The 23319-nt window shown below is 40.2% G+C and overlaps 1 protein-coding gene across 2 annotated transcripts in view; it reads right to left on the bottom strand.

Annotated features, from left to right (window-relative positions):
• LOC113130451 (plasma membrane calcium-transporting ATPase 1-like) overlaps positions 1-23319 on the bottom strand; it is an 85880-nt gene that overhangs the window by 40072 nt on the left and 22489 nt on the right. For both annotated transcript variants that reach the window (XM_026307102.2, XM_026307103.2), the window contains exon 2: positions 8916-9315. In XM_026307102.2, coding sequence (XP_026162887.1) covers positions 8916-9111 — 196 coding nt within the window. In that variant the 5' untranslated portion in view covers positions 9112-9315. The remainder of the gene's footprint in view (positions 1-8915; positions 9316-23319) is intronic.

Below are 23319 nucleotides of genomic sequence, written 5' to 3'. Positions count from 1 at the left end.
AACGACTTCAAAAGGGGTTTCCCTTTACACAGCGCTGCACCTGCGCACAGAGTGAGGGCAGGAGAGGCACTACATATATATATATAAGTTTAGATTTTTCTGAACAGCAGTTTTGCAACATGACCTATTTTGGTTACAGTGAGACACTGCACACAGAGTTTCTACATGCAGGGTTTATCTGGGTGAATTACCAAAACAGATTTGTCCCACCCAGAAAAATGATGCATTTTTGCATTCAAGATTTTCTCCTTTGTCTAGAGACGGAGTCCGAGTTCAGATGACACAAATAACAAATAACTCTATGATCAAAAGGCAATTACAAACAGCTGTAAGAGGCTGTGCCGCTAATTCCTACAGGATATGATGTGTTCCCCACTGAAACGCCTTAAAACAAGCCATTCTTACTGGTTTAACCAAAGAGAAATGATTTTTGTTTTAACACCTAACTGTGTTACAGTACTTCACAGGAAAACACAGAGAAAACTCTGAGAAAAAAATAGCATTAGAACTTTATTTATTAAAAGTGTGTCTTCTCTTGGTTAAATGAAATTAAATGGAAATCAAGAATAAAAAAAAATAGGATGAATCAGAAACAAATTGCAGTCCTATACTCAAACAACAAAAATAAAATTGATGAATAAATTTGCAGCACCATCCTCACGCACAAACCCATTAAAATATTTATTAGTGTAGTTAAGTAAAAAATCTCTGATGGTGTGTGCCCTGTCCTCTGAGGAAAGATCCTTCTCAGCCCCCTGCTTAACTGAAGACCAAACAATATCTGTGAGTTATTGATTCCAGAGCAGTGACTGTCATTTTCCTGCAGTGACTCATATCTAACTGCTCATTCGTTCTCCATATAAAGACAATAAAAACAAAAAGACTCCTCAGTCGACATGGATGCTTACAAGAGGGCAGAGCAGGGTGCCTTTGTCTTTAGAGCTCTTTACCTTTTAGCTTGTATTCAAAGCTGTTAAAATCTTTTAAATCCCCACTTGCACATGATTCATTAACAAAGAGTTAACTTCAGTAAAGTATTGATCTGCAGTCATCTGTTTGCGCACAGGGACAGGTCTGAATGAAAACTAGCTTAACGAATCTGCTTTTTTTTTTTTTTTTTTTTTTTTTAAATAAATCTGGGTATTTTTCAGTGAAGCCTGAAAATCAGCGATTTCCTCAGCATGGCTGTGTGGGCTCTAACATGGCTGCTGTGGGTTCTTGGTGGAGTTAGGAGATGTGCAGTGGAACGTGATCTGAATGTCAACAGGCTACACTGCCAGGATTTCTCATGAGGGAGGACTGTAAGTCAGCAAGTACATCAGCTCAAATGTGTTTCTGTCTCCATATGGTTTAGTAATGGCCTCTTACGCCTTCTCTCCAGAAAGACTGAATGAAGAGAACCCCTCCTTTTTTCTTTGGGTGCAGTAATCTGGAAAAACTACCCAAAACTCCCAAAGGCTTCTCCATGGTTTTTACTTTCCTTACGTGTGCACAGACACGTTCCACACAGGCACTCCATAAAACATGATGGTGACCTCCTGACAGCAAGAAGAACTCGTCTGTCTCATATCTTGGACTGTAGACAAACAACAAATTTCTGTCCCCTGGCAGGTTAATCTGGCCAGGTGAGAGGAGATGAGACAAAGTGAGATCAGGGAAGATAAGGTGAAAGGAGGTGACATGAGATTAAATGAAGCGAAGTTGGAGGAGACAAGGTAGGCTGCTGTGAATTTAAATGAGATGATGTGAGATAAAATGAGAGGAGGTGACACGATCTTAGGTGAGATGAGACCGGTTTTAGGCAGGATAAACAGAATACCTATCTAAATAAACCAAAAGTCTTGCAGTGGGCAGCATGGTGGAACAGTGGTTAGCACAGCAAAAAGGTTCTGGGCTTGAAATCCAGTTGACACAGGGCCGTTCTGTGTCGAGTTTGCATGCTCTCTAGTGGCTTTCCCCCACAGTCCAAAGACATGCAGTTTGAAGTTAGGTTATTTAGTGACACTAGGTGTGAGTGTCTGTGTCAGCTCTGTGATAGACTGGTGATCTGTCCAGGGTGTGCCCGTTCTCGCCGAATGTCAGCAGGGACTGGCTCCCGCCCCCCTGAGCCTGTATGGTCCAGGATTAGTAGTAGATAATAGATGGATGCAGAGTTATTGTAGTCATAAACTTTTGCAGAGAATTCTGTATAAAAGCAGTGGATCATCTGTCGGACAGTATGACTTCCACTGTGGGGGTGAGTTTGGAACAGAAACAGCTTCACGTTGAGCGGCTGCACAAACACATTTTAAAAATACACCAGTTGTCAAAATCATCATCAGCCATGTTTCATCACACTGTGATGAAGTTCAAAGGTTGCCAGTGACTGATGCTGAAAGCTCCTGTCACATGAAAATAAAGAAAAACAGAATCACAGAACACCTTATACAGGCTGTTTGATCAATACGAGCCTGTTTATTCTGGTTTAATGTTGTGATTGTGACGGCGGGTTTCATCTGGCGCCTGGCACCAGCTTGTCGTGTTGGTGAATGTCTCGATGGAGATGCAGATTAAAGCTCTGAGATGATGTTCAGTAACAGCAGAGCAGTTGCCTGTCACAGTCAAATGGATTTCATTGGTCCAAAAAGGTCTCCTCCAACTCACAGCTTTATCTTTTACCATGAACAGTTTTCACTTCCATTTATGTTGCCTGTCAGAGTAAACTACTGAAGGTATTATTGTCCAGTGTCGATGTTCCAGCATCTTGATGTCCACTACAAACACATCCCTGTGGTTCATCCATCAACTCTGTCTTAGCCTCTGTCCTTTTCTATCGTCACCCTATGGTGCTTTATTGCTTTAGTATTTCACCGCCATCCCACAGCCGGACAGTCAGTGACACTCACAGAAACAAATGATGCTAGTGTCAGACTTCAGCTCCAGCTTCAGCTGTTTCTGACCAACCTCAAGCATGAAACCACTTTAAGGTGCATTCAAGTGGAATTCAAATACAAATGTTAGAGATGATGTTAAATGCATATAAAAGACAGAAATGGATGCAAGCCAATGGCCATTTTCACAGATATTAAGGTGGAGACTCACAAGGAACTGAGAAAAAAAAACGCTGCTAAGCTGAGGCTTTACAGACTATAAAGCCTCACACTGGTGGGAAATAATGTTTATGAAGTTCACACACACTCATGGGAAATAAGAACTGGAATTCAAGGGGGGTTTGAGATCAGTCAGAAATACTAAAAATGAAATATGTATTTAATTTGAAGACTTCATATACAATTTGAATTTGTGAGACACACGATCCATCTATCCATTTTTTGTCTCATATCACAGCGGCAGGAGGTTGGGTAAGGAAATCCATACATCCTTCTGCCCAAAAGTGTTTTCCAGATCCTCCTGGTAGACTCCAAGGCAATCCCAGGCTTGATGAGATATACAGACCCTGTCAGTGTATTCTAGGTTTATCCTGGGACCTCCTGGCAGTACCCGACATGCCCAGAACACCTCATGGAAGATGCCCAGGATCAGATGCCCTTAACACCTCAGCTGACTCTTTTTAAAGCAAAGGAGCAGCTACTCTATGCCGAGCTCCCTGTGGATGTTGGAATTCCACAGCAAATCTCTACGTCAAAGCCCAGCCACTCTACGGAGGAAATTAATAAACTAATCATGGCCAACTGCATTCACCATCTCGTTCTATCAGACTCAAAAGCTCATGACCATCAGTGTTTGAACATTTTAGTAGGTAAAATTAAATAAAATTGACTTTGGACCTGGCTGCCTATTCAGTCTACCAGGTTCAAGACCTGACTTAACAAAACCTGAATTAACCCAAATTCATCTGTATAAATTATATCTATAGTCACTTTCAATACAATCCATACCTTAGAAAATACAAATATTTTTCCCACCATAACTACTTTCAATGAGCAGAAGTTAAATGTTAACTGTTGTCTATTGTTGTGTTGTCTAAAGACAAACACAAGGATAATAATTTTGTCTAAAACAGTTCAAACTAGCCTCCTATCTGATTAGACAATAAGTAAACAGCATCATGAATGTGACCAAACACTGTACGCTGTTATGATTGAGTCAACGCAAACATACACAACGTGTAATCTCCCACTTCCTGCTATTTCCTTCCTGATCTCAGCATGAACTACCTTTTTATAAACTGTATGTGACATGTGACCATGTCCCCAGTTGCCATGGTAACACCTTAAGAAGCCTTCCTCTCATTTGGTCCATCACATGGTAAACTAAGAGACAGTCTCAAATATTCAACCAAGCTCTTTGAGTGTGGCTAAAGAGGCATAATATATAAAATAGCATAAAACGGTCTGTGGTGACATGCAGAGACGCGCGCATGCACGCACGCACACATATGCAGTGATACATCTGAAGTCCAAGGGATTGCCCTGCACACACAGCTTTGATTTGCAAAGAAACACACTGCAGGTAAAGAGTTTTTTCAGTTTTGTACAGATGATGTGATAGAATGAAAAAAACTGAATACACAAAACGAAAAAAAAAAAACAAATAAGCATCTAGTTTCAGTTCTCAGAGACATGGATGACATGAGGCTCTGTGTGTGTGTGTGTGTGTGTGTGTGTGTGTGTGTGTTGGTATGTCACATCATCATTGTAAGGACCTTTTAGTTGATCTTCAAACTTGTAAAGGCTTTTGGAAGGTAAATATTCAGGTCAGACTTAGGTTTGGATTATGGTCTAGTTCTGATGGCTGAGGTGAGAGTTAAGGCTGACGTGACGCATTAGGCCAGTGAGTATTCTCTGTAGATCTATCTATGATAGATCCTGACAGTCCTTGTGGTTGTGTTTAAACTCATCTCTGATTCCTGACTGTTTTCTGAAGAGACCAACTCTGCTACGTGAAGGAATGAAAGTGACAAAAAGACATAACAGAACATGCTGCTGCTCATTAGCATTTCCCTAAGATACTCATTTATTTTTAGCTCTTTATGTGTCTGTGTGAATCTACTTATAACCCACATTCTTTAAGTAAACTTTACATGTGACTGTGTGTCTTGTACCCAAAGCTCGTGAGTCCTCTTACAATGAAATACAGTCAGATGTTGTAAAATGATGAGAAGGACGATCAATGACCTCCAGAGGTGCAACAGAATGATTCATCAATACACATTACACAGTGGGATACACAGCTGCAGCCGAGCCTTGGGTGTGTTTTTGGATGTGTGTGTTTGTGTGATCATTCTGAACTCAGAACAACAGGCATCTCTGTCTCCAAGAACAAGCTGATTTTACTGAAAATAAAAGCAGCAGAAGAAGAAGCATCTCATTATCACATCTAGAACATGCGAGCTGATACAGAAAAGCAGTTAAATATAACGGTGTGAATGCTGCGAGCATACTGCTTCTGTTACTGAGCTAATCAGGTTAGCTAGCGGTCAGCTGGCTATCAGACAGCAGAGCAGGTCCTCTGTTGTGTTTTAGGATGTGATTCATCTCGGTTTCAGATCCGCACTGACACTGACTGATCACACGAGCACAACAAGTAGATTAATGTGATAAATAAGGTGAGAAACACATCAGCTCTGTGCAGGTTTCCCATGTTTCCCTTCTGTCAGAGACACAGTCCTGATCTGCACTGCTTCCCTATCCTGACAATCACAAGACTCATAATCCTAAAGACTTCCATAATCATTCGTAGTCCCGATGTTTAGCAATACCCATTCACAGTAATTAGTAATTACCCTTTGTAAGCCGATTGTTAGTGATGGGGTTTGACTTTCAAATTACTTTAACATGCACAAGACACTAATAGGAATCAGCTGTGTTAAGGTACAGCACTGCTGATACAACTCCACCATCTCCTGCTGCTAGGGTTACACGTTAAAAGTGCTTAACTGCCAAACAGCAGTGGACTTTTATTGTGAAGAAGCCACAGGAAATGCAATGGACTTGCTGCTGGGGTCACTAAAAACAGGAGACGTTTTCTAAAATGTATATGAATGAATCTCTTTTTAATGATCTGCTGAGGATGGGCTGTTCAGGGGAAAGCTGCAGATGAGAGACTCTGCCGCGGTTTGTTACGCCAGCTCATGGTGAACGTAAACAAGTCATTTCACTGTGCTGTGTGCAGCATAAAACCAGGCCAATTAAAGACAAAACACCAGGTACTGACAACAAACATGAGGAGCTGTTTGTTTGGCTGTTGTATTAGTGCAGGGATGGTTCAATGGCTGTAATGTTTAAACTAACATGGCTGTTCTCATTATGGATGAAAGCAGAACAAATTCAAAGAGTCATCTCTGTGAACTGAACAAACTTCTACTGGAAAGTGTGGACACTGGGTTGGGATTAGTCAAATAAAAATGAGAATATACATACTGATACCAGGTGTAAAAAACTAAAACTGACCACTAATACTGCATTGGGATTTAATGTCAGTATATATATTAATATTACTGTGTAAAATACCTGTAATATATGATTTTATTACTACTCACTCCTCCTGTGAATGATCACTTGGACACAAATTGAAAAAAATATTTTGGACATGTTATTACATAAATTAATAACATGTTGTCCATCTATGGTGAGATCCAACACTGAAGTATAAATCAGTTTTTATAGATGGACAATATAAAATGTACCTGAGCATTATAAATACAGATTTAAATAATTATTATCCAGTGGTTTTGGAGCTTGACTCATACTGAGTAATGTTGTATTCAAATCATATCGTTTAAACTGTAAAGTAGGAAAAAAAACATTCCCATCAGTATTTGACTTATAATTTGCCTTTGACATTTTAGTATAATTTGACATTAATATCTCTCACTTCCTGAAAAGGACATGTCATCAAAATAACATCTAACATTACTGCAACAAATTATAGGAGTTACACGCTGTTTGCTGTTGGTAACAAACTGCACCAAATACGTAACTAAAAATTTTATTTTGTTTTTAATCCATTAATCTGACAGTTATTTTGTTTTCTATTAATTAGTATTACTCTAAAAAGCTATTTCCAAAAAATATAACCTCTATATTTAGAGTTAGAAAAGTAGCTACATTTGTTAAAATTGTTTCCATCTTCTCAATTAATTTGACTAAGTGATTAATCCACTGGTCAGATCAGTATGTAACACCACAAAATGAGCTAATAGGGATAGCCACTTTGGAATAATGTGTAACCATTCCCAAACTGGATTCGTGCTGTTCTCATTCAACATCACATGAATGTAGCATGAAAGTCAGAATATCTGCTGATTTAATTTTTAAAGATCTGTCTCTCCTGGCTTTATGGATGTGACAAATGGCAAGAGCTGAACTGAAAGTAGAATGGCCCCAGCCCAGCCCAGCCCATCTAACTGTAACAGTCAATCATTGTGTGTGTTTGTGCTCAATCTCGCATTTGTTTAGGCTTCCCCCAGTTTCGTGCCCCCCCCCCCCCCACACCCCACACTCTGCAGCGAAAATATAATTACACTTTCTTCATTAAAGTGAGTAATTTCTTGTGTGGAGGACCCGACTACAGCTGTCCTCTGATTACTAAATGGAAGAGAGCAATGATCTATGGAGCCATTAGGGGAACGGCTGGAACGAATTTCAATCCTGGAATAGGCCGATGGCTGCAAACACACAAACAAGCACATACGCACAAAGACACACACAGGCAACAGGGAGAGAGAGAAATAACAAACAGCCATTTTCTGGCCTCACATGAAGCTCTGACTGAGATCCAAGCTGATCATGTTTCACCACAAAATAAGAAGTGTGTCAACCAGAAATTCTGTCTGACTGTATAAAGAATTGCTGTTTCATGGCTCAGACACTGTCACCCCTTGATCTCTGTGTGTATCTGTTTTATGGCTGCACCCAATTCACAATTTTACCAGTCTACACTTACTCACTTTGTTTTGTTTAGTTTGTTTAGTTAGTTTCTGTGATTCTTCGTTATGTATAGTTTTTTTAAGAGCAATATTACAGATGCATTTAGATGCAATGCACCTTCCCTAAAAGATTATGCCAGGTCACCAGCAGAGTGTTCAAGCCACACAAAACCTAAAAAATAATGTCCTACATGACAGGTCTCAGCCTGATTTGCATACAATCAGAGAACCGTAGGAAAAGTTTGCTGTTGTGGTACAGTTCAGTGATAAAATCCACAGTGTGGATGTCAGCTCTCCTGCTCACAGCACTGGAGTAGTTTAGCATTCAGCACCAGAACTGACAGCATCACAGACGTGAAACAAGACATTCATCAAGCTGCTCTGCTCTCCTTTTCCATCCCCCTTCTCTATTTCCATGACAGGTCTAGGGCTGGATTCCAGTAGACAATTCCAGTGGATCCAGTTTTTCTCTCCTCCTCACTTTCTATTAGTCAAGACTGTTATTGAAAACATGTTAGCAGGCTTCTCATTCGGAGCTGATGATAACTCTGGATTATATCAGTCGTAAGTAATCAATGTTTAAAACGTACATGTAGCATGAAACAGTTGTTAAATGTGTCAGTACAATCAATCACTGTCAATGAATTAGATTGAACTTATTTACTGTTAATGTTGATTTATTTAGATAGCTGATATAAAGTGCACCACTTATTTATAATTTAAGTGAAATTGATGATGAAAACTAATTAATGAGATTAATGAGAAATGGGTACAGGGTTCAGATTTGTCAGAATTCTAGTGAACCCCCACACTTCAGGTTTTCAACTACACTATTTTAAGACTAGACAGCCCAGGTCAACCAGCTCCACCCCCAGACTCCACAGCTAGGGTCATTAACAATACAGGACCACATTACACACTGGTTAAACAGTGTATTTATTCCTTTACTTCAGGAAGTTGACTTGTTCAAAACCACCTGCAGTGGATGATGAGGCACCACACATTATTGAGTTTGTGCTGGTTTAGTGGGTCAGACATGTCTTACCTTCTATAGGTGATGTTTTCAGGCGGCGGCAGATTCCCTGCACATCTCCGTACGTGTCCCGTATCTTGTTGACAGCCTCAGCGCTCCGCAGCTCCATCAGGTCCCTCAGATCTGTCATGGTCACCCCAAAGTCCCCGTCATGGTTGCCCTCAGCAACCGAATTCCCTGGAGGGTGGTCCGCCGTGTTGTTGGCCATGTTGTTCCTCCTCACAGAAGTCTTGGTGTTGTTGGAGTTGTTCTTCCTCTGAGTATCTTTGATGAATTGATTTAAATGTCTGATTGGCACGTCAGTTCACAGGAATTGTGGGTAGTGTAGGGTCAGAGAAGGCAGCCAGAGGAGACGAACACTAGGGTTAACTCCTGACTTGGATGCGCTTGCTCCTCATCCTCTAGCTTCACACTGCAGATGAAACAGAGAGAGGAAAACAGATATTTATAAACCAGATCCAGACAGGAAACAGTCCAAACATGGAGCGGTCAGACACCATCATCAGTAGACAGATCAGTTCAGGGCTCACTTTGATTTCCACTAATTAATATCACTGAGACTAATTGGGCAAATTAGAGAAGAGTTTCTCATCTATGATTATTAAAAGAGTCCCCTGTTATGAAGTAAACTCATCATCAGTTCACAATCAGTTCATTCTGCTCCTCTGAGACACATGATTGGTTGGAAAATATCTGCTCTCCCTGATTAGTCTAATCTGGGTTTATTACTCTGAAATAAAAAGGCCAGAGCCATTAAAAAGTTTAAAAGTCAACCCACAGTGGTAAATTAGGGAAGAACAACCAAATAGAAGTGATCATATTTAAACAAGAACGAAAAATGTACCAATTTTCTTGGATTGTAAAACTAAAAATGAGAAGTCACTGAAACAAAAAGATTTACAACCTGACATATCAGTTCACCACCCCTTCAACAACTGAGCAAATATAAAAATCCACTCGTGCCCTCACTATGTGTAGCTGAACCACCTCCAATAAAGGTTAAAGGCAGGGGTGTGCCTTTAAATTAATAACTGGAAACACTGTGAAATTGTAAAAAAAAAAGAGTCCAGTAGATTACAAATAAGAAAAAGGCACCATGACCAAGAGTAAAGGTGCTGTAAAAATAAAAGAGGAGAGCTGATGTGAAGAGAAACTGGATTCAAACACAAATTGTTCCTGCTGGTGAAGAACCAGAGGTCGGAACTGAACGCTCCACAGCTCTGAGAGTCAATCAGCATCAAGCGCAGGACAGAAACACCATTGAGAGGGAGAACTCTGCTTAGCTCTGTGTGTGTGTGTGTGTGTGTGTGTGTGTTTTGTATGACAATGTTTTGTTCAGACCAGTTTGAGGTTTATATAATGAGAGCAGGGACATTTTGGGAAAACGAGGGTTTTTGGGCTGGTCCTCACTTCTTTCTTTATAGTGAAGACTAAAATTAGGTTCAGGTTGGGGTCATGGGCGGGGTTAAGCATTTAGCTGTGTTGGTTAATGTTAGTGTAACAGGCTACAAAATGCATTACGGCAGTGTTTGTTCTAACAAAAATATCTGTACTAGCTATTTTGTGAGTGTATGTGGCCCAAGTGTGGCATTCCAGCCCATCAGCACAGATTATGTAAGTGCACATCAAAGGATGTCCTCCATTTTTCGCTATTTAGTGTTCAGTCACACACACACACGCACACACGCACACACGCACACACGCACACACGCACACAGAAGCACTGCTGCTGGTGCTGGGATCTGGGTTCTCCTGCGTGGTGGTTTGTGTTCAACAGTAGGAGACAGGCAATTGTTTAGGTTGGTGGTTGTCAAATTGAGGAGCTGAAGTGATGGCTGTTTGTCATTTGTGGGTTTATTTACATTCACATCATGCAGTTTCATAACTATGACCTTCAATGCAAAAACAGAGTTAGCAGTTTATTAGTACACTTAGCTAAGGCTAACATGGTTTAAAACATTAGTGCTTTAATAGAACCCAGATGTTTTAGTGCCCAAGGTGAACTCTCATTCAGTGCCACTGCTGAATATTGCTCAGGAATGCAAGGAGGAGCGAATTCAGGTGGAAACCAAAGTCCCATTAATTTCCTCCTATACTGGTGGTTGTTTGGTGACTGGCAGTTGGAGCTCTGCTGTGTTGGGTTCTGTTGGTTACAGAATTAACGATGCTAGAAAACATCAATTTAAGCTCCAAAAAACTTTAAAATGGAAACCCAGAACTGAGAAAACCACGCCTGGAACCTGCGATTCCTCACATTTTCCATCATTGTTGTGCTGCCCTGGAAACGGTCAGCCTATATTTGTTTCCCTCTGGTCCAGTATGCCGCGTGCAAAGAACTGCTGAATTAGCTACAGACACTTCCTGATTTCAGTGTTACTGTGGTAACAGAAAACAATCATGAGATTATGTTACTGAAGAAAGGATCTGTTATAGGATGTGTGTGTTACTGGATGCCTTTATGGATGTGTACAGCAATGACTTCCATGGATAAACATGTTGCCATTCTGCTGTGCTGATTGTAGCAGGTGTGTATCATGGATCATGTCTTTAACTTATGATTGTGTGAAGAGCATAGGGTGGGTTTTTATTCGTTCTTTGTGCACCCACTCACGCACCGCAACCCAGACCTTTAACAGAGGGTTTTTGGAAATTAAGTGAAACAGTGTAAAGCACTGTGAGGCTGAAGGGAACTGCACCAAAACTCAGACTATTTTATTGTTCTTTATTTACTGCTGTTTCCTGTTAGTTTCACCCAATGTTGGAGAAAAGATGCATTGAGGTGGAAATTGCATAAAAACACTGTTGTGCTGTTGAAAAATAGATAAAGGTCATGAACTCTTGTTCCTGGAAAAATAGAAATTGACCATTAAGAACCAATTTCTTCTCTTTTATCTAGAAAAGGGATCCATCTGTTAACCTCCAACTTTACTTCCCTTATCTTTTTATCTTAGACTATTTTTAATCTTTCACGTAGTGTTTTATCCTGAGCAGAGCAGCACAGATGCCCTCTCTCTGTGTTTAGTAATTATCTGTCTGCTCATTGAAGTTGAGTCATTATTACAACAGAGAAATTAAATTTATTAAACTGCCTACAGACCTTAACCCACTGATGTTTGTTGCATGTTATTACACAAACCAGTTGGTGATGTCTTTGGGACAGAGTGTGTTAATTATAGAAAATGAGATGACCTGATTATACAGGCACTAAGAGGAAATTTAGAAGTATTTCAATAGCTATTCACTAATTATGAACCAAGTATATAATTCTACATTATTCAGCTTCACCTTAAAGCAACAGAACTGGTTTGATTGTTCTTACTTTAGTCATTTTATTTCATGTCATACCAACTAAATAAATTCCTGGCTTCTGTTCAAACTGTAATTTTTTCTTTGCTGGATTAAAACTCTTTTCACTCTTTACCGTTTTTAAACTTAAAACTGAGTCAGAGCCTTGTTAGACACTCTTCCAAACCTCATTATATGTGAATACAAATTATAAATTAAAATTACAAATTATTACAATGATGCCTATACATGTAAAGGCTTATTCTGGTCTGATCTCCGGTTCAGCTGACACTAGATACAGTATGTGCCAATATACAGTACAAGCTGTGAATATATATCACAGTCGCACTGGATTTGTGGTTGAAGTGAGGGGTTAACAGGAGCGAAGGAATGGTTTAATTTATAGTAGCTCTGTGCTTTTCCACCACACTACAGAGGAGAGGAAAGCTGTTTAACTTGATGACGTGTTGGAGGTGTAATAGTCACATACCACTGTACGAGCCTGGTGCCTCTAAGCCCTCCTCTACGAAGCCTTGTTGCACAGACTGGTGCAGAGTACAGTATGTCCATATCAGGTTGATTAGACCTATTTTTTAATAAAGAGTAGCACCAGTAATGAAGCAGAAATATGGCATTAATGTGTGTACTGCTTGTATTTGGATGTGGAGATGGCAGTGAACTGTGGCACAATTTACTGTATTTATATCCAACCATTCTGCCTTTTTACTACTGAACCACTGAAGTGTAAAGTTCTCCCAGAACAGAAAGGTGGATCAGATCAAAAACTGGAAGAATCGAAAAATTCCCACATACTAAAATTCATTTCATGAGTTTTACCCTATAAGCGTCTAAAGATAAAAGCATGGAAAATAAAGTGTACACGACGAAGGAGCCAGAACAGACAAAATCTCTGAGTCTAAGACACAGATACATTAACAGTTGTTTCCAGTCAACTGTCGGAAAAAAAAACAACCAGCCTGCATTTGTTGCTGTTTTTAGTGTATTTGTTCAGTTGCAGAGTCCAACAAAGATTCAATATACAGTTCATACTCAGTTTGTTAAGACATACAAGCTGATAATGATGTACAATATTTACTAAATCCTAGGATCTAAAGAAGTATTTCTGTACAATTACTCCAATAATCAAAGAATGAAGCTTTGATGTGGCACATGTCCACACTGAAAGAGAACGTGCGTCTTTTGATCAGTGCTGTAGTACAGGATTACAAAATAGGTGGATTTTGGGTGGAGTTTCACAAGTGTGATACACACTGACACACGCACGCACGCACGCACGCACGCACGCACGCACGCACGCACGCACGCACGCACACCTACACACCTACAGTCCAAAGGTGTGCATTTCTATTTTTAGACATTAATGACACACCCAGTACACACACACATAATACACACATATTCTTCATGACACTTGTCATATGACAGTGTGTATGTGGTCATTACGCTCAAATGAGTGTTTGATTAATGCACACAAATGACACACCGTCACTTCACACTTCACTTAACATATAGCCGAAGATATCTATGTAAAGAGAAAACAGAACATACTGTAAATGTGAAGTTGTGAACTTGAAGGGGCAATTTGTAACGTAATGTCCTGTAGTCACCTAACATTGTCTTTCTTGGCTATGGGGAATCTGCATCTGTTTTGGGCTGTTCCACAGGGCACAGAGATTTAGGGGCAAAGCATCAATTAAAAAGTTAAATCACACCTTAACTACAAAATGACATATGTAGCTTTCACTGAAGAATTTATAGTGTTTAGGCTACAAAGTTTAGACTAAAATGTGAAAATTTGTCCACAGCTTGTTTAACATCATCTGTTCAAAATCGGTGGCAGCTGCTCTCTACTCAATGATTCTGCTGACCAGCAGAAATGAGGGTACACTGTTAGGACGCTGTTTGACGTCACATTAAATGGGTCCATTCACAGGTCTGGAGGAACAAAAGAGCCAATCACAGCTTTATTAGGTTGATACCATTACTGAGCTGCGTTACAGTCACACAGAAATGGACAGTTCTGACAAAGCTGAACTCGACAGCTCCAAAATGTAAGAAAAAAGTATAAGATTAATTAAAAACAGAGGGAAAGAAAGAAAACAGGAAAAATGGTGAATCTGGAGCTTTGTTCGATCATTATTCTCTGTAATAATCTACGTTTTATCACTGAAGTGGAATGGCACTGCAGACTGAATTAGGCCTGTGCCATTTGAAGTTTCACATTTCCCCAAAGACCACAAAAGGAAACTCTTTAAAGAGTGCTCAACAGGAAGTGATATCTGCTGGCTCTGTATATAAATGGAGCATCTATGTAGCTGTAGCACATCCACGGTTTCGGGTCAATTTGGTGCAGATGTGTTTGAGAGCATGTGTCTCTTCTTTTTCCATAGTATCTGTTTGATATTGACTCCAGATGTAATTTTGCTGCAGCCATTCAGCCTATAAATGTGTGAGATACAACAGGTTTGTGCATCTGTGTGTGTGTGTGTGTGCACATCTTTGTGTGCTTGTACGAATAAATGTCAGCTTGAAACCATTGTAGTGAGGACACTGCTAGATAGTGAGGTTCATGCTGGTTTAGGGTTAGGGGCTAAGCCACCACAACTATAAAAACATCAACACATGAAGAAAAGAGCTAAACAGACTGATCTAAGTCTGACTGTGGTAAACATCGCGTTTAGCATCGCGTTTAATACATGCATTCTGTCTCGTGCTGCGATACGATAATTGAGCAGGAATGGTAGACGTGGAAAGAGTCCCATATTTATGACTTGTGAGTGTTCAATGTCACTGAACAACTCAAGACCGTCACATGACTGCAGAGTTGGTCGTGCGTGATTGTTGGATTTTCCATCCACCTTCTCATAAACTTGTTTGCAGTACACAAAAGCTCAATGTGGAGCAGAGGTTGGTGCAAAAGTCAAGGAAGAACAAGAGGTCTATAGTCTGCTGCCTTTGTGTGTACAGAGAAACTTTGGGAAAATTCCTTAACACATAAATATGTAGATAGAGCGTAGAGCTTCATATGTACACTAAACAAATCAAACCTGCTTTGTCTCAGAAAGAACATTTTTTTTAAAAAACACTGTACTTGTCAGGATTACATTTGGTTAAATTAAACAAAAGCGAGGAGCAGAATGACTCACACTGACTATCATCACATTCATCATGTTGCTGTTATGAGATCAGATTAGCACAGCAGACCGAGTAAAACATTTATATGTAAAACATTTTATTAAAAAGGCCTTTTTGCTTTTGTTAAAGGTACAAAACCTGTCAGTGAAATTATGAGGACATCATTCTTCAAAACTAAACAAAATTCAAAATTTAAATCTGAAATGTTTCTTGAAATAGTAGGAATGTGTTACTTATAAGAGAGACTTGGCAGAAAGCATTAAGAACTGAAATGGTGTTGTAGAAAGTTTGTTACTCAACACAGCAAATTAAATTTTAAACTTTCTGAAGGGAGTTTGGTCTTTGACACAGAAGTAAATCAATTACTTTAGCACGGTGGTAGTATTTGTCAGTTGTAAAGTGGGGCTTATTTTCTGTATTGATTTATTTTTGTCCTTCTGATCAATTTGTTAATCTTTTAGTGTATAAGAACACAGTGTCTATAAGAGTCTAATGTAATGTGTTCAGGTTTGTCTGGATAGCAGTCCCAGGTACTGACATAAATGAAAAGCATTAAGTTAATTTAAATGTTAACATATTATTTTTCTGTCAATTGGTCAGAACCAATCGAACAACTAATTGTTTCAGCTCTAATGACATTACATGTGGCAGCTGTGGGAACAATCAGCAAAACGACGACAACACTGAACAGGAAACTGACCCGAAGCAAACCAATAACACCAATAACACAAAGCTGTCCATGCACACGAGACACAACCAGTCAGAGCGCTGAATGTGTGGGGGTCAAAGGTCATCAGCCAGCTCTCAGAGGGAGATCAATGAGGACATTCATATTTGACACCAGAGAGTAGAGGGCTTTTCATCTGCCCCCATTCAGCCACCTGTTATATTGCTGAAGCTTCACACTCAATAAAAAACAATCTACTTCCATTTGGTTAAAAAGGCTATGAGTTACTAATGTACAGAGGCTGGTCAAGGCTGGTCAATCAATAAAATGAAAAATACTCACATATTACAAGCAACATTTGTTGTTAGAGTTGCTGTATTGTTGTCTGCTGCAGTAAGAAATGTCTTGCAAACTAACATTCTGCATTAAGTCTGTAAAAATAAATTAATAAACAAAAAATTCTAAACATATAATGTACTGTGGGAACTCACATGCTACCAATCTAATGTAAAATACGAAGTAGGTAAGAAATATTTTTTATCAAACACTTGGCTGTCCTTACACCAGAAGCAGCCAATCTGCTCTCCCTTATTCTCTGCTCTTCGGGTTATTGCAACATGCAGTATTTTCCAAGTCAAAAATAAAAATCAGACATTTCCAAACATGATTAGAGGTCAGTTCCAGCCCTTACCTCAAACTCCAAAGCTTAAACTTATTGACCTTTGACCAGCAAAGTGGCAAGATTTTCAATGTCCTGCTGGTTTGAGAGAGGGAGCGTGACTGACCTCTCATTCAGGAGTTAATGTTTGTTTTTCTTCTTGTTTTATAAATGATGAAATACAAGCAGCAGACAAGGAATGATGCCACTGTGAGGATGGTGACAGATGCTGACAACAAAACACAGTTTCATTTGCAACCTTGATGACTGCTGCTGTAGGTGAATTTCACATGTGATGGCTCCTTCAGAACAATTCCCATCCTCAGGCAGGTGGCCTGAATCACACCTGACACGCAGTTCTGTCTCAGAATATGTGATCCTAATTTAAGTTTAAAATCTATTCTCTGTCTTTCACACACTCGATTAGTTTCAGGTACAAAAAAAAAAAATAGGTAGAATTCTTTTTTTCTTGTCATTATCTTCCATCAGACTGTCCCTGTGTTCAGCTGCTGTTATCCTCCCTTCTCTTCCTCCTCTGCCTCTGCAGACACACCTGCTCTGCATACTAAAGCAGCAGCCTGCACCGCCCCCCCTCCCCTTCCCATACACACACACACACACACACACACACACACACACAGGCACACACAGGCACACACAGGCTGTGTGGCCACACCCTCCACCAACACCCACACACACAAACTTTTTTTCTTGTTGTATAGATCATATCAACCTAATGCCATTGTATAATATCACAGAGGCTTCACACAGACGTGTGCGTGCTTGGTCTGGGTGACTGTGTATGTGTGTTTATGTGTGTGTGTGTGTGTGTGTGAGTGAGGGAGTGTCGCAGCATGCCCGACAGAGTACCAAGAGAGCAAGAGAGAAAAAGAGAGGGGCCAGGAATGCAGGAGACCACACCCATATCTGCAGTCATGTGACCAGAGTGGAAAAAGGAAATCCCCACACTGCAGACAGACGAGGCAGAGGTCTGGACTAGCCATGGAGTATCTCACACACACAAACACACACACTACTCTATCCAAGAAACCTCTCCAGAACATCGACACACACACTGCTGCCTGCCTCAGTTCAGTATGTTTTAATGCAGCTCTCAGATGATGACACACTACAGACAATTAACACAGATTATCTTAGTATTCTTACACAAACAATACACACACACACAATATTTGATAAATGACTCATCTTTACAAGAAGGTAGTACAGGTGTGGTACAGCTACCAGTTTCCTGTGCAGCTCTTTATTCACTTTAACCTGCACCCTTTAAACCGCACTGGTCAGTCATGTTGTCTGTCTACATGTTGCTCAAAAATAATCTATTTACATTAGCAAACAGCCCAAGTTTGCAACAACACCAAATAAGTCAGTCTGAATTTAAGCAGAATATCATCTGAATGCTGGGAGCCAGTCAGAACACTGTCTGACAAAATATTTATGTGAAGATGTTTATCAGCAAAATACGGACCTAGACAGATAAAAGCCCAGAGTCAGAGAAGCAGCCAAAGCTGTGTGAGGGGGTGGGTTCTGAGTTTGACTTCATTTCTGTGTATTAACAGGGGGTGTGTTCCATGTTGCTCTGGTCAATATCAGTCACACACACAGACAAACCCATCAATGACAGCAGCTCATCTCTGCTTCTGATTGGTAGAAAGCCTGAGCAGGACTGGAGTCAGGGGCAAACATGGACAGAAAGACAATATTTCTTCCATCAACAGAGAAACAATTGACTCAATTTCTAATGAGCAGATTAAGGCTTAAACCACCCTTCTCATTCCAACTGAATATTCCTTCTAATCAGCCTGGTCTGTTCTGATTGAGGTGGGTGATGCATTTATTCTATATTAGACTCCATGGAAATGCAGCTAACGATAATCATCTGCTGTCAGAGTGTCTTTGAGGTTCAAATAGTCCTAATGATCAACATTTCATCAAACACACGCTCTCAAAGGCTTAATGCCGCCTGTATATGTTGCTGTGCTGAGATCACATGGCTGGATAAAAATAACTCTCTACCTGGAATCTGCAAACATACACAGAGGTTATACATGGATGGGAAGATTTGTCAGTATGCTTCTATATAAGCAAGCATGAACAGAGATTTATAGATATGTACACATGCAAATACATTAAGAATAATCACTCAGTGTTCCATGAACCAGAAGACGCTTAAGCTCTCCTCTGATTTCAGTGGGTTTAAAGTGCCATGAATATATGCCATCACCACAGCTATCAGCTGTACAGCAGAAAATCAGGTCTTTCCAGTTTCATTTTATGACCAGGTTTGAAAAAACTCTTTCAGGGCCTTGAGTAACACGTATGTGTTCAGATGCCTTTTACACAATAACAGCATGGATCAAACTGTCAGGCAGGCAAACATTGATATGTTGCAAAGGGGAAGATGTACTGGAGTGATAAACTGGTGGAAACTATGAGTGTAATTAGTGAAACACTGTAGATGCATGATCCCTGACTGACTGGATGAGTGGACAGTTGAGACAAACTGGGTCCCACAGTCTATTGTGCCACTCTGCGTGCGTGTGTGCGTGGTAATAGTGCATCTGATTGCTTGATTATCTTTAGTCATTTCCTCTGAGCATCAGAGTATCCACCTACAGCAAGCCTGATGGCCAAATTCCTGTGGGCTCTCATGTCCATTACCATTCACAGTTATTCTGTCTTTACATACATGGTCACTGCTTCTAAGCAGCTTAAATCATTTGTCCGATTCAATCAGCAAAAGCATTTTAACACCATCAATTATGTGAATACAACAATCTCGACTGAAGCTCAATTGATACTTTCAACATCCAAGACCACATCCAAGAGTTCCTGAGTCCATAAAGGTCTCTTTGTGCCGTCCACATGTAGCCCATGACCACATGAACCAAACACGCCAATAAACATGTGCAAGCACATCTGTCTATGCAGAATATTATCTTTCTCTGATCATATCCAGTCCTTGGTGTTTCCATGACACTGGCTGACCCCACCAGACACACCCTCTTTGGGCTAAGTGCTATGGAGACAATGCATTTCAACAGCTGACTCAAAACTATGGAATTCAATGCTACATGATTTTCCTTCCATTATGTCAGTGTTTTCAAGAATCAATCTACTCAGTGGACTTTAACTGAGCCTAGCCCATGTCTTTCTCCTGTCTCTATGGAATCCATCAATAATAGCAGTTGTGGCAGGAGTAACTCCCTCTAAATCATTAGAAAAGCTGTTGCGCTCATTGCATTAAAACAATACAGTAAGATATTGAAAACAAACGTAAACAAGGCAATAAAAACTCAGTCAATCAAACTATCAATGGAAAAAAAACAATCTGCCATTAGATAATGCAAATGGACAGGATGGAGGCAGACAGACAGACAACTGGAGGCTGAGATGCTATGGGATTATATGTGAGCGTACAACAACACAATCTGAGCACAGAATAGCACAGAATAATTTCGTCTCTCAGTCCTGGAAGCAAAGTGAAATGATATCACTTAAATGGAGAGTTGCTTCTCAGGTCAAACTGGATTAGAACATTTCTTTTTCAGTTCATGTTACATTTTTGGTTTAGTTTTGTGCTGTGCTGCTGTTTTGTGTTGATTATATTTCCATGTGTCACATTGTTGTGCGACAAGATTCGGGGGTAACACAGGCTCAGTCATCCAGCTGTTTTCTCTTTCTGGAAGTATTATTTTGATTGAAGAAGAAACTATGAATCAGAATTGACATTTTGTCAGGATGGCCGTTGTTTGGCACAGGTGTAACACTGTGCCAGAGCTGAGTGAGCATAAAGGCAGTTGACAATGTTGAGAGAGCGAGAAAGTAAAGTGGAGCAGAGTTTATTATTACACATTTCTATGGATAATAACAAACATGCAAATACATTTAATGAGTATAGAATATACTTTTGTTTGCTCAAACTAAATTATTCTATGTGATGATAATGTCTCTTTAACATAATTTGTGTGCATCCAAAAAACACAGAATGCCCTGCTGTGTGCTCAGGAATATGACACAAATTTAATACCATAAGATGCTGCTGATAAACTCTGAAGGACGCAGAGCAGCATACAGGAAAATGTCCTCCTCATCCTTTAAGTGCTTCATGTAATTTCCAGAACCAAAGAACGGCACCAGGGAGAAGACGGCTCTGAACAAAACAAAGCAGCAACATCTGGAAAATGTCCAGAGATTCAGTAATCCTGTTTACAGCCTGAAGCTCTGAGGCTGGTCATCACTGATCATAACCCAAATACACTGAAGCAGACCTGCAGTAGCCTGGGTGTAAGGACACATCAGACATCAGTTGTGCTGGTTTGTCCCCCAGGTACACCTGAAAGATGTAGAGAAATGTCCCTTTAATGTTTGTGCTTTTTCCCTGAAACAAGGTTGCCCATGTGGGCCACCATAGGTATTATCTGCTGAAAGGTGATGGGGATTCATTATTTTTTAGATACTTATAAAAATCCAGCATTTCTAACAAAACATTCTTATCACAAGCCCACTGTCTGTTTTTTTATGACTTTTTCTGATGAGCAGCAGAGTCAGCAGGTCTCAGGTGTTTTCTGGTCTGATCGCGCCACCTCAGGACCACGTTTACTGTAAACACTTTTGAACTCTCTAAACTTTGTGGCAACAAGCACCACAATTTTTACACGCCTGAGAAAATCAGATCCAAACACTGTAACTGATCTAACCCTTTTAGAAGGATACTTCACTGAGAGCTGGAAAACCAATGAGTCAGCTGGATTCAGACACACTGGCATGTGCACTGACATGTGTATTAAATCTGCATGTCATTCAGAGAGTGTGCTCATATAAACACTGCTAGAATGAAGGTATGAAACTTTAAACAGTCAATGCAACATGCACAATGACTGATGAACTATTGTTGCTAAAATGTGTGGCCAAAAATGTAGGTTTGCTCATAGACATTCCTAAAAAGTCCCATATGTCCTTTACAGAGCTTAATAAATGTGGGCTGCAGTAGATAGCTGAGTGATATGACAGTTAGAGGTGTGTTTTCAGTTTGGCAAAAACCTTTAGGTTTTAGTGTGTGGTTTTACTTCATGAATGAATTTTTGGATTTATTCATTTCTCCCTCTGCCTCCTTCCCTATTCTAACACTGGGTGAGGTATGTACCTGTATTTCTCAGCCGTCCTCTACAGCTCATTAGTACCTGTGATTGATAAACCACTCCTAGGGATCTAATCAAATCTGAAGGATGTGGTCAAAATCCTCCTGCCTAAATATTCTGATGAACTCAGATCTGAGCTCCAACTGCCACTTTAATATTGCAGCACAACATATTAGATAATAGCGCTCTTCTAGCTTTGTGTCGGCAGTTTGCATTTGGCCCTTTCCTGTTTCAACATTACAATGTCTTCGTGTAGAAAGCCTGGTCCCTAAAGACAGTGTTTTTCTATCAACTACCACCTTGAACACCGACTGTGAACGAGGCCTTATCGCCTAATGTCAGTGCTGGAGCTCATCAACGCCCTTGAGGCTGAACGAGAGTAAATCCCTGTAGAGCCACGCTCCAAAGTCTGTTGGAAAACCTGAAACTAGAGCAGCAAAATATTGGCTTTGGAAACACATGCTGACCTATCACAGAGACCTGCAATGTGTGTCTGCACTGTTTTGGTCAGATATGCAATGAAGACTTTTTGGGGGAGTTAACCAAACCAAACCAAAAGTGATTTTAATTATTCATATTTAACAAAACATCTGTCACATTTATTGCTCTGCTCTATCAGGAAACCTTCAGAGTCAAAGTAAGCATGACACCATACATATATTCATATCCCTGCTCCTTTTCCCACTCTGACCTGTGTGCTCTTTGAAGGGGAACTTCTTTGAAGTGCATCAGCATCTGTGCAGCCAAGACCATCCAATTAGCTCCAACAGCTAACAAGCTCCGCGGGGATGCGAGGGTGGGACATCCTGCCTTTGATATTGTCCAGGTAACTGTACCTGCAGCTGGGGCTGGAGCTGGCTGACCTCCTCTGGGTCACGTACTAACAGGTGGAGCCCCAGACCAAAAACCCTCAGAGGCTTCAATCACACAGTGCTGCTGCTGTGACAGACGGCACACTGAGGTTCAGACTGATCATCAGTTCTTATTGGTCTGAGTCAGGGTTTCCACTGACTTTCTGTTCCAATTCACTGACCACTGACTCCATTTGTTTTTCACCATTTACTGTGAACGAAGACCTTGAAGAAATGAAATATCAGGACTGGACTGTAACTTAATGTAAATCAAAGCATCAACAATTTTTTCAAAATAAATGTATGGGCAGTTTTGTTAAATAGAGAGCTAATGCTAATGTGATGCACATGATTTAGGTTTGCAACCATTATCTACCGCTTATCCTGGCACATCCAGGTTTGAGAGCTGATTTTGAGATTCATGAATTACAAAAATATTTACTAGTGAACACTGGTAAAGCTGAGCCAGATTATGTTACACTCAACATGAATTAAAACAGGTAGAACATCTGAGGGTATCTGCAGCTGTTCTGACTTTGAAAATGTGCCTGAAATGGCTTTGCACTGCAATAACAACAATAACTGTTTCTCCTTTAAGAACAGCACAAAGCAGATTTACAGACGTGTGCGACACAGA

The sequence above is a fragment of the Mastacembelus armatus genome, chromosome 5 (assembly GCF_900324485.2).
Source record: "Mastacembelus armatus chromosome 5, fMasArm1.2, whole genome shotgun sequence".
Classification (NCBI taxonomy): Eukaryota; Metazoa; Chordata; class Actinopteri; order Synbranchiformes; family Mastacembelidae; genus Mastacembelus; species Mastacembelus armatus.
The sequence above is the reverse complement of the archived record's forward strand: the minus strand, read 5'-3'. Positions and strand labels throughout refer to the sequence as shown.